This window comes from Nematolebias whitei, chromosome 8 (assembly GCF_014905685.2).
Source record: "Nematolebias whitei isolate Nwh7 chromosome 8, NemWhi1, whole genome shotgun sequence".
Taxonomy (NCBI): Eukaryota; Metazoa; Chordata; class Actinopteri; order Cyprinodontiformes; family Rivulidae; genus Nematolebias; species Nematolebias whitei.
Genome location: NC_056505.1, coordinates 34,021,474 through 34,037,559, shown reverse-complemented (window position 1 = coordinate 34,037,559; position 16,086 = coordinate 34,021,474). Strand labels below are relative to the sequence as shown.

Genomic DNA, 16,086 nt, shown 5'->3' with positions numbered 1-16,086 from the left:
ATATATATATATATATATACATACATATATATATATATATATAGATAGATATATGAAGGAATGTATACATTTGACGACAGCAGGACCTTGGCGCACATGAATCCCAGAAAGAGCGCTTCAAGCATCCCTGTTGACTGCCATCAGTCACTTCAGTCCTTCATCACACTGAAGTCTGCTGCTGATGAGAGGGACTCAGTTTTTCTCATAGCAGTCATTTGTCATTTATCAAAACTTGTTTTCAAAATAATGCTGTATTGAAAAAGGCTGAGCTCGGCGTAAGTTGAAATTGACTTTGCTGTATTGTGTCTTGTTGCTCCACATATCCTACATTAGGTAGAAGATTTATCAGAATTTAATCTTGTCTTCATAATAAACGAGTTGTATCTGAATTTGCAAATGTTTTTCTTCTAATTAAACCCAACTCACCCCAAAATTTCATTCTGCGGACATATGATCAGATTATGATTTGGGGTTTAAATTATACCGTTTTATCTTTTACTAACGAACACTGAATTCATTTAAATGGTAATGTGCAAAAGTCTTGAGCAATGCCTCTATTTTTTCTTGCATCGTTAGCTCAACTTTTCGTATATTTGTTTAAATGGTCTCATTTAATCAAAGGCCTTTAGAAAATATTTTAGGGAGTTAGGAAATGTGTGTGCATGTGCACCAACCCACCTAACACAATCCTGTTTCTCTTTCAGACATTTAAACATACGTGTAGCTCAAGGGATGAACCACTTGTTCTACACGCATCAGAAAACTGCATAGAATTAACTTTTTTTTTAAGCTTTCTTCTAGCATCCTGTTTTGAACATATTATTTTTACTTTGATCTATAAATATATTGTTGAAGGTAAGAGTTTGAAAGTGATGAAACAAAATTTTTTTTTATCACTCTGTCACCTAAAAGCCATTAACCAAACTGAGTGATTTCAATTGTATTTTCATGTGTATATTTAAACTGATACATTTGTCTTAAAATAGCATCATACATGTTCTGTGAGCTGCAGTGCAGCTTCTTACATCTCTTTCATTCTCTCCTCACAGGAGGCGATCGGTCAGCACCAAAGGCCCAGCCGACCAGCCTCTGATCCTGCAGCTGTTTTGCCACCGCATCAATCCAGTCCCCCTCACATCTCCCCCGTCTCCCCTCACCTGGAGATTAAACCTTCAGGTAAACACAGGAGTTTGTCTTTTATCTTCGCTTTGCCTTTGAGGTTCGGTGCACTGGGTTACACCTTTACTGTAATCCAGTCTGCAGCACCTAATTATTCTATTGTTAAAATGTTTTTGTGCTCAAATGCATTTGAGTCTTTCTCTGATTGTAACTTGGAATCTTTTTAGTCTTTAACTTCTCTTTACACACCACCCTCAGATGTATAATATCTGATGCTGGTGTGTGTGTTTCAGCTGTCTTTTCTCTACAACATCACACGAGAAGAGACTAATTGAACACTTCTGATGTTTAAGTGCATAAAGTAGAATCAGTCAAAGTTATAATTGTTTTGTTTCAACACGGATCACATTTATTGTGCTTTCCTATCCCTGAAGTGTCTTCACTTTCTCCCTGACATTAAGATAAAGCAGCACTATTTGTGCATTTAAGATTATTATTTTTTTATCTTGCAGATGTTAACTCTACCGAGACACCTGTGGTGAAGAAAAAGAAGCAGGTTCACTTTGGAGATCCTTTATCTCCGGAGTTTTTTGATAAGAACTTGCCCCCCAGCACTCCATTACAGAAGGGGGGCACCCCAGCACGAGCACCCACTCCCGGTGGGAGCTTACAGCTGCGCTCCGTGCTGAAGACACCACAGACTAGTGAATCCAACACACCACATCATCAACTGGAACTTTACAGCCCCACTGAGTTTGGCGACTCTCCTACTTTAGCGATTCCCCACAAACGCAGAAGGCTGTCTGAAGAAGCAGACGGTGAGGATGGAAAGGTAGGCAACGCTTCTGGTAACAGTCGAGACGAGTCTCATGCTGTCATCAGTGTTCCTGAGGCATCTGGATTACACCGCACGTGTCAAAAACAATTACAGCAGCAAAGCAGCAGTGAAGAGCCTCTTGGTTTTAATAATGCTAACACCTTTAGAGATGTTTATAATCTGCCTGTTCCTGGAAGTACCAGGATGTGACACTCTAGATGTTCCAGTCAGGACTAACGTTGTTTTTGTTTTTTCTACTTAGATTGCTTTTCCTGCAATGGAGGAGTTTGACTCTGCAATGACAAGCGATTCAGGTGCATAACAACATTATATTGATTCTGATCTCCTGATCCATGCTCAATGATTCAGGTAGAAAAGTCCAACAAAGTTAAGTCAGGTCCTCTGGATGGTTTCTTCTTTGTTGAAACGTTTCATCTTTTATCCAAAACACGTCTTCAGTCCGAAGAACTGCAAGAAACTCAGTCTTATAAATGGCACCTTCTCATAGTGGATCAATTAGTTTACTGGTGATAGCCAGAGCTAGCTGTTCACATGAGTAATGTTTAGGCCTGTCACCATAACATATTTTGCTGGGCGATTAATTTTTCTCAGAAATTATTGCGATAAACGATAAAATTGTTTGAAATTTGACAATAATTAGTAATTGTCAGATTTAAGAAGAAATATTGGTTAATTTTGAGTGTAGTGCCTTTTTTGACCACTGGATGGCAGTATACGACCATTTGAACCAAAGGATGGATAGTGAGTTAGCTAGCAGTGTGTCTCTTTATGAAAAATGGGAGGGAGGTCCCTTGACGTGACATGGGCTGTTTTTCTTTGGTTCTCAAAATGGCGGACGCTCGGTGTGGTTTGAGCTCTTTAGCATAGCATTTTTCACACAAAGCTTTTAATAAAAATTGGTCAACAAGTTCTCAGCTTCTTCTTACAGATAAAAACAACTTTTTACATGAGGGCACGGGTTTCAACCATGAATTTTGGAGCTTAGACAAGACGGAGGTTTTTTCCCTGTGGTCGGCCTGTTAGCTTAGCTCTTAGCTTAGCTTCTCAGTTAAGCTGCTTTTAACGATCCAAAAACGCGATTTTGGATCGTTAAAATGGATTTTAAAGAAAAGAGAAAAGGAGGGGTCAGTGAAGAACACCGAAGTTGAGCCTTTTGTCATCCAGTGTCTTCAGTAGAAAGAGAGAGACACAAAGAAAGGATAAAGCTGATAAATGAAAATGAGGTTGATAATTTTAAATTATCGTGCGATTACCAGTAATGGATTTATTGTTTATTGCGACAGGCCTAGTGATATTGTGTTTGCTTGTAAATGAGTCCTCGAGTCTCAGTGAGACTAACCTGTATAAATAAAGGTTGAATGAATGCTGGTCAGTATCAGTCAGGGCTGTGATCAGTCTTACATCGGGGAAACTAAACAGCCACCAGCCAAAAGGATGGCCCAGCACAGAAGATCAACATCATCAGGCCAGGACTCTGCGGTCTACACTCATCTCCAGGCCAGCGGTCACTCTTTCAGGGATGAAGATGTTCACATCCTGGACAGAGAGGAAAGATGGTTTGAGAGAGGAGTAAAGGAGGCCATCTTTGTGAAAAGAAATCGTCCATCATTAAACAGGGGTGGAGGCCTCCTGGTTCAACTGTCCCCCTCTTACAATGCTGTGATTGCTAGTATCACTCAGCCCTCTGTGAGTAGTAAACAGCCATCAGTGTGCTAATGATCCATTGTTAGGCTGATGGTCCTTCTTGAGCATGTGATCAGCTGGTTCTGTTTGTCATCAACAAACTGGTTGATCCACTCTGAGAAGGTGCTGTTTATAATTCTGTTTGTTACAGCACCTGAAGAAGTCTTTTGGATGAAAGATAAAATGTTTCTACATAAAATAATCGGTCCAGAGGACCTGATAATTTTTTTTAATAGTGACTCTGATAGTTTATTTTTCTGTTGGGATGCAGTCCATCTTCGTGTGCTGATGCTTGAAGATGATTCTTTCCTCTTGTATTTTCAGAGTGTGCACTGGGTGCCCAGCTGTTGAACGTAAACATGGCTTCTCTGTGGGAGCCTGTTCCTCACGTCCTGACAGGTAAACTGCATCATGACTCTTCTGTTTAGTACTCCTTGTTCTGCTCTTATTGACCAGCTACTAATATTAATTTATAACTCTGTCTCGGTAATTTGAGATGAACGTTTTTATTTGCATTTATGTTAAAATTGCCCTTCTATTTGTTTAAAAACTTGCATTAAATAGACTCACTTTAATTTTAACTTTAAAAGTAATTTAGTAAAATAATTTACTATTACAGTTTCATGCCATTTTCATTTTGTTTTTATAAAAAAAAAACATTTTCAGGATTTATTTTACTTTCTTATTTTTTATTGTACCACTGTTTCTGTTTGCAATTAGTTTTTCATCAATATTCACCTTTTATATATTCACTTGCATCATCTGAGGAAACTTTCATTTGAAGCAGTATAAAAAAACTACGGTAGTAAACAGTTTCCTGAGTTTCCAGAGGGGTCTCATCTATGAATTAGAGTAACAAAGACTTTAAGAAACCCCTACTGTTCAGGTGTGACTTGTCATCTACATGTGTGTGTGTCTTATCTCACTCAGCCTTATAACCTGAATCTCTCATTCTCTGCTCATTGAATTGAAAAAGCTCCTCGGATGAGGAGCGAAACGTCTTCTGTTACAAATAAAGTCCAGTTATTTTTGTATTGAACGCTTTTTGAATTCATCATGTCCTGGATGACTGAGAATCTTCTCCAGCATAAAAAGTTTCCTCAAATGATAGAGGTGGCTGGTTTACCAATTCATATGCTGGTGGCCATCTTGGATTTTGGCGTGGCAACTCAGTTTATGATAGTCACCTTTCTTTCACCTAGATTCATCCCCACACCAAACTGTAGTTGGTACCTCGCTTCTTTCTTATGTCATGCAGCTCACAACGTGGACCGATGAAGGGTGTTTTCCCTTTATTGTCCTGCGACAACAAAGCAGCTCCAAGAATCATGTGACCGTCACACGTTCAGCTTTTTCTGCTTTACTGAACCAAGAGTTTCACCAAATCAACTAATCATTTTTATTAAATGATCACTAAGACATTTCTGAGTGTGTGATGTGCGATGTAAAGTAAATGTTTGTATTTGTTTATTGAAAATGGACAGAAGTGAGTTTACTTAATTCTAGACTTAAGACGATTGTGTAGTGACTCTAAATGTCTATTCATACTTCTGCTGATTGAGTCTGTTTGTGACACAACCCAGCTTGGTTGCACCAATAAATATAATCAAAGATTACAACAATGAAATGCATTCCTGTTCATTTATCACCTGGAATTAACCATAGACCAGTAAAAGTGTTCTTTATTAAATGTCGTGCAGTTTTTCACAGCTGCTTCTTTTTTCCTCTCAGAGTTTGACACCAGATCCAGTCTGCGTTCTCAGGTGGATTTCATGGATGAGCATAAATCTGTGCCAGACGAGAATCGGTCCGAAGCAACTGATATAAGTCCAACTCCGACTCGATCCAGCAAGAGAACAAGAAAGGTCTGCAGCAATTAAAAATGGTTTAGTTCACTTTCTCATGAAATATGTATAACCTGCTACTTATAAACCCGTACTGCAGCGTTTTGTGCAGTTTAACAAAGCTTGTGAACTTGATTCATTGCAGACGAAACAGGAGCCTAAAAGTGATCCTCGAGCACGCTCCTGCTCCAGAAGGAGGAAGGTCTGCCATCACCACACACTGTCCCAGCTTCATCTCGTTTGTACAAACATCCATTTACCAAACAAGTTAGACTTTTTAATAATGCAGAGGTCATAACACGCTCCATCTCATCTGTTCTTTAATTCCACTGCTTCTGGACTTTATTGCACCTGAAAACTTCCTCTCTGTGTGACAGAGTAACTTGAAGTCAACTTTGTGTTCTTCCAGCAGCCGGAGGAGAGCACACCTGTGAAGAGGTCAACACGCTCTGCAGCCAAGTTGGCCTGCGGGAAGATGAAGGTGAGCTGCTCGTGTCTTTGCATCAGGTCACTGGACTCCATGTCTGCACATTCTCACCACAACTTTTCATTTTAGTATGAAATGTGGAAAACAGAAAATATGATAGTTTTTAGATTTTACTGCATTTCCTAAAATGATAGTAAATTAAATTTTCAATAGTGCTCAAACCAGAAACTCATTAAAAGTTTCTGAAAATCCATCCATCCATTATCTTTACCCATTTCTTCCTTGTCGGGTTGTGGGGGTCACTAGTGCCCATGTCCAGCAGTCACTGTGAGAGGTGGGGGACACCCTGGACAGGTCTCCAGTCCATCACAGGGACAGACAAACAACCATTCACTCTCACTCACACCTAGAGACAATTCAGAGTCACCAATCAGTCTAACATGCATGTTTTTGGTCTGTGGGAGGAAACTGGAATACCTGGAGAAAACCCACTCATGCACAGAGAGAACATGCAAACTCCACTCAGACAGGTTCCTGGCTGGGATTTGAACCGGCGACCTTCTCATTGAGAGGTGGCAGCACCACCAACTGTACCACCGTGCAGCTTCTGAAAAAAAAAAGTATTTTTTTCCTTTAAGACACATTATCTGATTAAATGTTCATGTGTCCATACAGAAGCCTCACTGAGTGGAGGACTTGGATAAAAACTGGCACCAGATCATGAACAGTCCATCACTTCTCTCATTATGAACACCATGCACACACACGCTTTATTTATTTAATTGTTGTTTTTGGTTAATTTGGTTGCTTTTGTTTTAGCTTAGCTAACTGCAGGACAGAACAAGAGTACCATATTTTTTGCCCTATAAGTCACAGTTTTTTTGCATAATTTGCATGCCCTGTAAATTATACACCGAAGCAACTTATTCATGGATTTTTTTCCCATATTTATAAACCAATTTTTGCCTGAGATATGACTGTTTTCATTCATTCTGACTGAAATATTGATCACTACCATTTTCAGCCACTAGATGGCACTCGAGTGGTACGGTATGTTGTTGTATCATGGAATAGGTAAAAGTGGCTATTAATGACACAATCGGCTTGCCATAGACTGCCACCTTCATCCAGCTCGTCTGGAGCAACTTTCAAATCAGCTTCATTTCACTGCACCGCCCCAGTGACATGCAGCTGATTTGACCATTAAAGTGCATTTATTAAGTCGAAGTTCAACCGAGACACACCTTTGCTATAATGTCGAGCAAACAAATAATTGCTTTAGGTGCTTATCTTGTTAAATTTTGAAGAAATGCACAGCGTTCCTACTTCCTGATTTCCTCCCTGTCAGCACGCTCCCAGAGCACCGAGGCAGCGATTACTTGTGAAATGCAGCTGATTTGACCGTTAAAATCCTTTTATTAAGTAAAAGTTAGTCTGAGGCACACCTTTACTATAAAGTTGAGCAAACAAAATGTTTTTAAGTGTTAATCTTGTTGAATTTGGACAGCGACTCGTCCTGTGCACACGCTTACATCCACGTATGGACTTTTGAAATGCAGCTGATATAACCGTCAAAGTGAATTTATTAAATAAAAGTTCAACCGAGACACTCGTTTGCTATAATTTCTAGCAAACAAATAATTGTTTTTAAGTGTTAATCTTGTTAAATTCTTGTTAAAGTCCTCCCGTGCGCGCTCCCACGGCCGCCATTTGGCAGCTAATCGATTTTTGGCACAACACTGGCTCACATTTCCAGGTTGTCAGCGGTGACGCGTCACGTGATGCGTCACCGCTGATGCGTAATAGATGCGACGTATACGGCGAAGCGTGTTCATGGATTTTTCCACTTTTTTCGACATATTTGGACTGAACTTTGTGTTCAGCCTCCTCATGTGCATGCAGTGGGTTTAAAGCTGCCCTCGCACAGACTGCTCACAAGTTCAGTGCTGGTTGCTGGGAGACAGAACATAGATGTAGAAAGAAGCTTGTTGCTGCAGCACATTGGGAGTAAAAAATAAAATCAGAAACTACCGTAATAAAGACAGGAGGAGGATCAGTGTCAGTGGAATCAGAAACTCTGCTGTGGGTGTCTCTTGCTGTTTTGGAGTTTAAGTTTGTTAAACCTTTTTTTTTTTTTGTACTTGTTGAGTATAAAACCAACTGCTGAGTATAATCTCAGTCTTTGACATTAATCTAGAGCAGGGGTGTCAAACTCTCTTACAAAAGGGGGCCAAAATTAAAACCTTTTTCAAACTAAGGGCCAATTTCAGAAATTAAATTAACTCAAATCAGATGCCCAACATCTTTTCTTAGTCAGAGTTTGATTGGTCTCATTTGTTGTTCTCTGTTGTGCTTCTGTCATCATAATCAAAGATTACTGAAAAAAAATTCAAGAGATAGAAGAATTTTACGTTTCACATATCATCTTGGGGGCCAGATAAGATGTTAACGAGGGCCGCATTTGGCCCCCGGGCCTTGAGTTTGACACATGTAGTCTAGAGATACAGAAACGAGCCGTTCCTCCCACAGCACAGTTTCTGTCCACCCAACAGAAAGTTTCATGGTAACTTGTGTGACGTTGTTCTGCAGAAGGCCTCAGCAGCCCGTCGCTGGGACAAAGATGTGGACCGTTCTCTGTACGGCTCCCGGGAGTACGCCTCCAAGAACCCCAGTCTGAGCCCCATCAGAGAGAGGCAGTCCCTCAGCAGCCTGACCCCTGCAGCACAGCCCACTCCTCAGCGCTGCACAAGTAACATCTCCACACACACATAAACTCACTCTTGTTGACTTCAATCTGTTTTTACTTCCTAACTGTTTTGTTCTCATTTTGAACAGCTCCAAGTCAAGAGCCCCTCACGGTCTCTGATGTGGTGAGTAACACTGAAGCAGACGATGGTTTTGTTGTGAGGAGAGCCACAGACAATGCTCCACAAGATTCCTTGACCTCTCCCTACTCTGGACAAGAGGACAGCAGGCTGCTGAGGTCAACAGTCAGAAGAAGACGGAGGAAGGTGAGTGTTCCTGACAGCCAGGAGGCTCAGGACCAGGCAGGACAGATGGAGCAGCTTTTTGAAGATCAGACTTCTTCTAGCTCTGAGTTTTCAGCAGGAACCACGTCAGAGTCCAGTGAAGCTCCACAGGCTGGCACTGAGGAACTTGATGCTCAGACTCCTGCAGCTACTTCCTGTACTGATGCAGGAACAGAAGATCGTACATGTCTGCATGCATCCACCTCTTACTGCCCACCCTCAGCTGAAGAGCCCAGCACCACAGAGCTAAAGCAGAAAAGAGCCAAACGAGGCCGAAGGAGCTCAGCCCTACATGAGCCTCAGAAGTGTCCAGAGGAGCACCAGAGCAGCTGTGATGTGGAGGAAAATGGACTGAGAGCGCGAGCAGAGGGTCAGCCCGAGAACAAGTGGAGCTCTGACAGCCAGGAGGAGGTGGGCGGAGCCTTTACCTTTGTACACCTGGCCCCGTGGCAGTCTGACTTTAACGTTGAAGATGTTTTCAAACCTGCTGCCAGAAGAGGGCAGCGCTCGGTCCGACGCAGCCTGAGGAACCAGCACAGCTCGGAGCAGAGCGGCAGCATGGCAGGACTGGCCTGGCTGCCCCACGTCTCCCCAGACTCCGTTAAAGAGGCTCGCAGGAAGACCCGCCACCGGCGGCTCAGTGCCGCTCTGCCTGTCCAGCCTCCTCTTCATGAGGAAACACAAGACGCCTCGCTGGATGGACTGAGAGCAGCGGGAGAGAACTAATCATTTCTCACACCCTCAGACTGTTTTACTAGATTTTATTTCCAAAGAGACTGATCATTTTACATCCGTGCTTTTGTTCCTCGTGAAAAATTGGAGCCGACCACTACTTTCTATTAATCCCCCCCACCCACCACCACCACCACATGGTAACCAAACTAGTCAATACACTGAGAGCCCAATCATCTCTGCTGACCAGCTTCTGATCAATAAAACCCACTCAGCTTGTAATCACAGTCCTTGTCCTGCGCACCCTCCAAAGTCATCAGATCAAACGTCCTGAAATCAATATGTGCTCCGTACGCCTTCATTCACACAAGCAGCTGTTTATTTATGGCTTCTCTTGTGGGATTTAAACACTCGCTGTGTTTTAGCAGTAGTGAAATGGACAAGCTGCGTCTAGTTTGTTTCAGAGTGACTGGTTCTTTGTAAAGATGACACTTCAGACCCACGTGTGTTCTTTAAAGGGATGTGTCCAAACAATAAATCCGGCTCCGGGTCAAGTGTTTGTTCCAGGACCTGCTGTGGAAACGACTGGTTTTATTCTGAAACCAGCCAAACGACTTCAACTAAATTGCCCTGCAGCCAGTTATAGATTCAAATCAGCCACTCGTTACTGTTTTATTCATCTATCAGAGAAGAATGAGAGAGCAGAAACAGATTGAGTTTCAGATTCAGTTCACGTCAGAGGAATGGCTTCTCGAATGATGCATGACTGTAATCGATCCATCACTGGGTAATTGACTGCCTCCCTTTACAGCAAGTCAGTGATTTGGCAGAAGGACTGGAGGTGTCTCTCCCTCTCTGTGCCAAGGTCTCTTGTGTGTCCCCACAGGAGAACAAATGGACAGAAGCTGTGGTGGTGCAGTGGGGCCACACTGCCACCATGTGGCAGCTTCTACACGTTTCATGTTGCCATTTTCTCCAGCATCATTTTATCAATAAACAAGATAAAAGAAGTCACATGATCCTCCAGCCTGGAGGGGAAATGTCAAGTTATTTTTTTCTTGGACAAAGTACCTTCGTTTCTTTTCTCAATAAAATGAGTTTTGAATCAGACCGTCTTCTTTTTCCCCTCACTGAATGCTGAATCAGCGTTCATGCTACAGCAAACCTGTTTCTCCTTTCTTCGGTACTTTTTCAGATGTGTAACTACTTCTGCATACTTTGTGCTGTTTTAGCTGTTCACCACACTGAGTTTTGTAACTTTCATATTTCTCAAGCTACTTCACTTTATTAAAAAAATGTCCCACAGAAATAAATTCTCTTTGAAATCTGCTTCAGTATATTTGCTCTATTTTTGTCTTCCCATTCCACTTTTGACCAACATTTAGCTTCTTTTAGCTTTGAGCTAGCATTTAGCTACCTGTACCTGTTGTTTAGGTACTTTAATCAGTATTGTACTATTAGCTTGTGTTTATTGCTATAAGTTGGTGTTTTTGCTTTAGGTTTAAGCAAACTTGTTTACAGTTGGCTAACATTTGTCTTTTAGCTAGTGTTTGCTGCTGCTTAAGATAATGTTTCACAATTTTTTGCTTTTGATTAGTATTTTGCTTAAACTTGAGCTGTGGAACCAGCTGCCTGATCATATCAGACAGGCTTCAGTTCTTCATGATTTTATTTCAAGTCTTGTTGTTTTTTATATGTTTTATTTTAATTATTACGCTTAGTCTTAGTTTCATGTGCAGCAGTTTTGCTGCCTGCAGTCATTTTTTAAATGTTTTCTATAAAGTTGATTGATTTTTAGGCTAGCATTTTGTTATTTTTAGCCATCTAGCATTTTGCTACTTTTAAAAAGTGATTTCCTTACAATTGTTTCACTACCTTTAGCAGTTTATATAGCTTTTAGCTAGCATCTTGCTTAGTTTAACATTTTCCTCTCTTCATCTTTTAGCTTGCATTTCACTCTTTTCAGCGTTAACAATCCTGTTTCAGCTTCATCAGCAAATCTGCAGTCATTCAGCTCTCTGTGTGTCCTGTGTATAAATGAGTACTTTTAGTTTTAGATACACAACTGAAGCCTGGGTACAAGTGTCTGTTTGTTGGGCACTGAGAGCGCGGGAGAGAGTGTTTTTGTGTGACTGTGTGGAGGTGGTGTGAAGCCCCCCATCCCTGGCAGACGGGCATAGTGAAGACGGCTTAACACGGGAACAATGGGGTCCTTTGACCAAAACGACGCCCCCAAGACATGTGGCCTCCTGTCACCTTGGCAACCCCCCATGGGATAGAGTGGGGTGACAGCTGGAGAGGAGGACTGACAAAAATGGAGTCTATTTCTTTCCACTGAATCTCCTGGCTCTGTCTTTTCGCCTGTTCTGCTCGATCCTCGGCTCGTATGAATGTGGTCTCACTTTACAGCTTCATTTGACTGACCCCGTAGGCTCGACGCCACCAATCGCCACAAAATAAATCAAATGAAAGCCAACGGTAAATCAGCGCTTTAAGGACTCTTGGTGCTGTCGGTAATAAAACAGCTCTGAGCTCGTTGACTAATTTGGGGCAGAGCCAGAAGATTTCACACTTCGTACACTTGATTTTCTGCCTTGTTTTAAAGCCGATAGACACTTTCTGTCCAGGCACAAGGAGGGAATCCAGTTCCTTCAAATTTAAAGACTTTCAAGTAGTTAATTGGTAACTGAATGGTGTTGTCCCGCTGCCTTGCTTCTTTCTGTGCTGTGGGCCTTTATTATTGATGCTCGGAGCTCACCCATAGAGTGTAAGACAGCAGGAGGAGGGCGACAAAACAAAGGAAGCACAACAAGAGAGCCTGCAGTTCTTCAGTTTGGGTTTCTGTCCCAGTGCCGCTCTGTGTCTGCATACAGCTGTGACTGGTTCAATCCTGCTTCAGACAGCTGCTGCTGTACACAACTCAAGACTTCTCATGTTTATCCAAAATGTGCTGCACAGCTCACAAGGGAATAAATCTTTGAAGTTTGAGATGCAAAAGGAACATTCCCACTATTTTAATCTTTTTTGCTTTATTAGAAACATTGAATCCAGCTGGTTTCAGGGCACTGCAGCTGCTTAGCCTTCAATCTGGGTTTTCTAAAGTTAGAACTCTGGCTCACATCTACAAAGTCTGCAGTTTGAATTTTATTTTTATTTTTATCCATTTCTTTCTTTTTTTTTTTTTTTTTTTTGCATTGGGCCAATGACTTGTATTATGGGTTAACCTGTGTTCAAAGGTGCTTCAGTTGAAGCATTTCAGGAATATCAAATCATTTATCAGCATAGGTTATTTGCGTTGGGTATTTTTTTCATGTACAGTACTGTACATGTGCTGGTCATAAAATTAGAATATCTTGAAAAATTTGAGTCATTTCAGTAATTCCATTCAAAAAGTGAAACTTGTATATTATATTTGTTCATTACACACAGACTGATATACAAACCGGATTCCAAAAGAGTTGGGACACTAAACAAATTGTGAATAAAAACTGAATGCAATGATGTGGAGATGGCAAATGTCAATATTTTATTCGTAATATAACATAGATGACAGATCAAAAGTTTAATCTGAGTAAATGTAACATTTTAAAGGAAAAATATGTTGATTCAAAATTTCACAGTGTCAACAAATCCCAAAAAAGTTGGGACAAGTAGCAATAAGTGGCTGGAAAAAGGAAATTTTGCATATCACAAACAGCTGGAAGACCAATTTTTTGAATTGTTTCAAACAGAGCAGTGATGTTAAAATTACTGACAACAGCACTGTTCTCTTTCTTAAAAATGAGTTTTAAACCAGAGTCAGAGGGTTTCAGTTTATAATAGAGATTGACAATAGATGATTGTATCATATGCACAAAAGTGACATTCAGCATCTGATAAATAATTATAAAGAAAGTGAAGAGCAGTGTACCGAATGCAGAGCCCTGAGGATCGCCTTTTGGAAACGAGAACAAAGGAAACAGACTCTGGTGGACATACTGTTCTGACTTGACAAGCAATTTGAAAACTAAAGTACAGCATTGGCAGAAAAGCCTGTTTTTATTTATTTATTTGTATTCTCTTAACAGTGTGGTCATCAGTGTCAAATGTCTAACAAATCAAGAACAAGTAAAGTGTCTTGTGTGAAAATACTCATTTAAAGATTTAGTGTGCCTCAGGAGTTGTGTTAAAGTCGTTACGTTATATTCTTCTGTATAAAGTGATAAAGGAGATTTAAAAAGCTTGTCTGGGGGTTGCATTCATCCTTTTCTTGAAGGAATGCTGCTGAGAGCTTGTGTTTGGAAATGATGAATTTGTAGCTGTTTTAGTCAAACGAAAAATATTGTTTGACCTGATTTCAACTGACTATAAGACCTTGCTCAGAGTATGTGTTGAGGATGACACTCAGCTACTACCACATCAAATTTTAGCTCAATAGTGGTAAAACTGACAGAGTTACAGCCATTTGTTTTACATTTCTGAGTTTGGCTTTGGGCAGCACGGTGGCACAACTGGTAGAGCTGCTGCCTCTCAGCGAACAGGTTACGCTGGTTCAAATCCTGGCCAGGAAGCCATTCTTTGTGGAGTTTGCATGTTCTCTCTGTGCATGCGTGGGTTTCCTCCGGTTACTCTGGTTTCCTCCCACAGACCAAAAACATGCATGTTAGACTGATTGGTAACTCTAAATTGTCTCTAGGTGTGAGTGAATGGTTGTTTGTCTCATTTATCTCTATGTGTCCCTGTGATGGACTGGAGACCTGTCCAGGGTGTCCCCCGCCTCTCACACAGTGACTGCTGGACATGGGCACTGGCGACCCCCATGACCCAAAATGGAAAAAGTGGGTAAAAGGTAATGGATGGATGGAGTTTGGTTCTATAGGTAAAAGATAATGGGTTGCAAATGTACATTAACTGATAACTAAATCCATCCAGTTGTGCATGAGATATTTTCCTAACAGGATGAAATGTGAACACACAAATGGAACTGGAAGTCTGAGACAAGTGAACAGACCTCCATGATCCAGAGCTAGTTTCTGTAACAGGTCTGCCTCTCCAGTCTGTAACTTCCAACTAAAATCCTTGAATCAGTTTTGCATGTAGGGAAACAAGAATACATGAGTTTGTCTTTACAGAATAACTGAGTAGATGTGAATGGAGGGAGGAACACCATAGTGTGGACAAAGAGACTCGGAGGACATACCTTCACAAATCCCCCTGCAGTCTGAACATGTCCCTGACTCAATGAGCAGCTGTTAATTCACTGAACTCATTTGCTCTTTGGGTCTTACAGAAAAACTTGTCTGAACAGTCAGAGCCTGTTTTTACTGATTATAAACTTCAGTCAATCAAACGTCTTCACTGACACCATGCACAATCCTACACAGTATGATGAGAGCTTGGAGATATGTTAGCCCTCAAATTTTGTATCTCAGCTACTACCACACCACATGTATCTCCATATTTATGAAACTGAGTTTTTGCCTTGTTTGTGTTTGCTTATGTTGATCATTTGCATCAGCCATCTTGAATTAGAGTGTCTCCCAAACTTAAGTGTAGAGTTCCAACCACTGATTACTTTCTATGTTTCACCAAAATCCATCCAGATGAACAGGGACGACTCCAGCTGTTAGTGCCAGGGTTTTAGGCTAAACAACAGCTAATGTCCCCGTCATTGACTGAAGGGTTTGAAAAGTGAATGTTTGTGGTTTTCAAGATGAACATTTTCCTGGACTGGAATTGAACAGAGAAGGTAAGTAAACTTTAATGGTTTTGGTGCAAGATGTTCAAGTGGAGAGAAGTGTGTGTGTGTGGGGGGGAGGTGTTACTTGTCAGAGGCAATGCAGATTGACAGATTCTGGCGAGTGAAGGGAGCAATTTCATCCTCAACCAGGTGCAGACAGAGAGCCGGGGTGTGTGTGTGTGTGTGTGTGGGGGGGGGGGGGGGGGGGGTGGGCAGTAGAACCAATAATTTAATCTTTGGCCATCCCAATAATTTCAGGAAACTGTACTTTTAAGCAACATTAAAACTACAAAGGGGCGACATGGTGGTGCAGTTGGTAGAGCTGCCACCTTGCAGCAAGAAAGTCATTGGATCAAATCCCAGTCAGGGAGCATTTCTGGGTGGAGTTTGCATGTTCTTTCTGTGTATGCATGGATTTTCTCCGGCTGTTCCAGTTTCCTCCCACAGACCAAAAACATGCATGTTAGGCTGATTGGTAAATCTAAATTGTCTCTAGGTGTGAGTGAGAGAGTGAATGGTTATTTGTCTCTATGTGTCCCTGTGATGGACTGGAGACCTGTCCAGGGTGTCCCCCGCCCCTCACACAGTGATACCTGGATATGGGCACTAGTGACCCCCTGTGACCCAAAACGAAAGAAGCGGGTAAATGATAATGGATGGATGGAAAATGGGTAAGACTGCCAACCTGACTGCTGTCCAGAAGGCCATCATTGACACCCTCAAGCAAGAGGGTAAGACACAGAAAGAAATTGCTG

General features: G+C 41.4%; 1 protein-coding gene across 1 annotated transcript in view; it reads left to right on the top strand.

Moving 5' to 3' along the window:
• The window catches only part of cdca2 (cell division cycle associated 2), a 28,147-nt gene extending 18,481 nt beyond the window's left edge, over positions 1–9,666 (top strand). The window contains exons 5-11 of the mRNA XM_037680718.1: positions 1,050–1,176; positions 1,632–1,951; positions 2,199–2,250; positions 3,965–4,039; positions 5,874–5,965; positions 8,501–8,660; positions 8,747–9,666. Of these exons, the coding sequence (XP_037536646.1) occupies positions 1,050–1,176; positions 1,632–1,951; positions 2,199–2,250; positions 3,965–4,039; positions 5,874–5,965; positions 8,501–8,660; positions 8,747–9,666 (1,746 nt within the window). The remainder of the gene's footprint in view (positions 1–1,049; positions 1,177–1,631; positions 1,952–2,198; positions 2,251–3,964; positions 4,040–5,873; positions 5,966–8,500; positions 8,661–8,746) is intronic.
• The last annotated feature ends 6,420 nt before the right edge of the window (positions 9,667–16,086 follow it).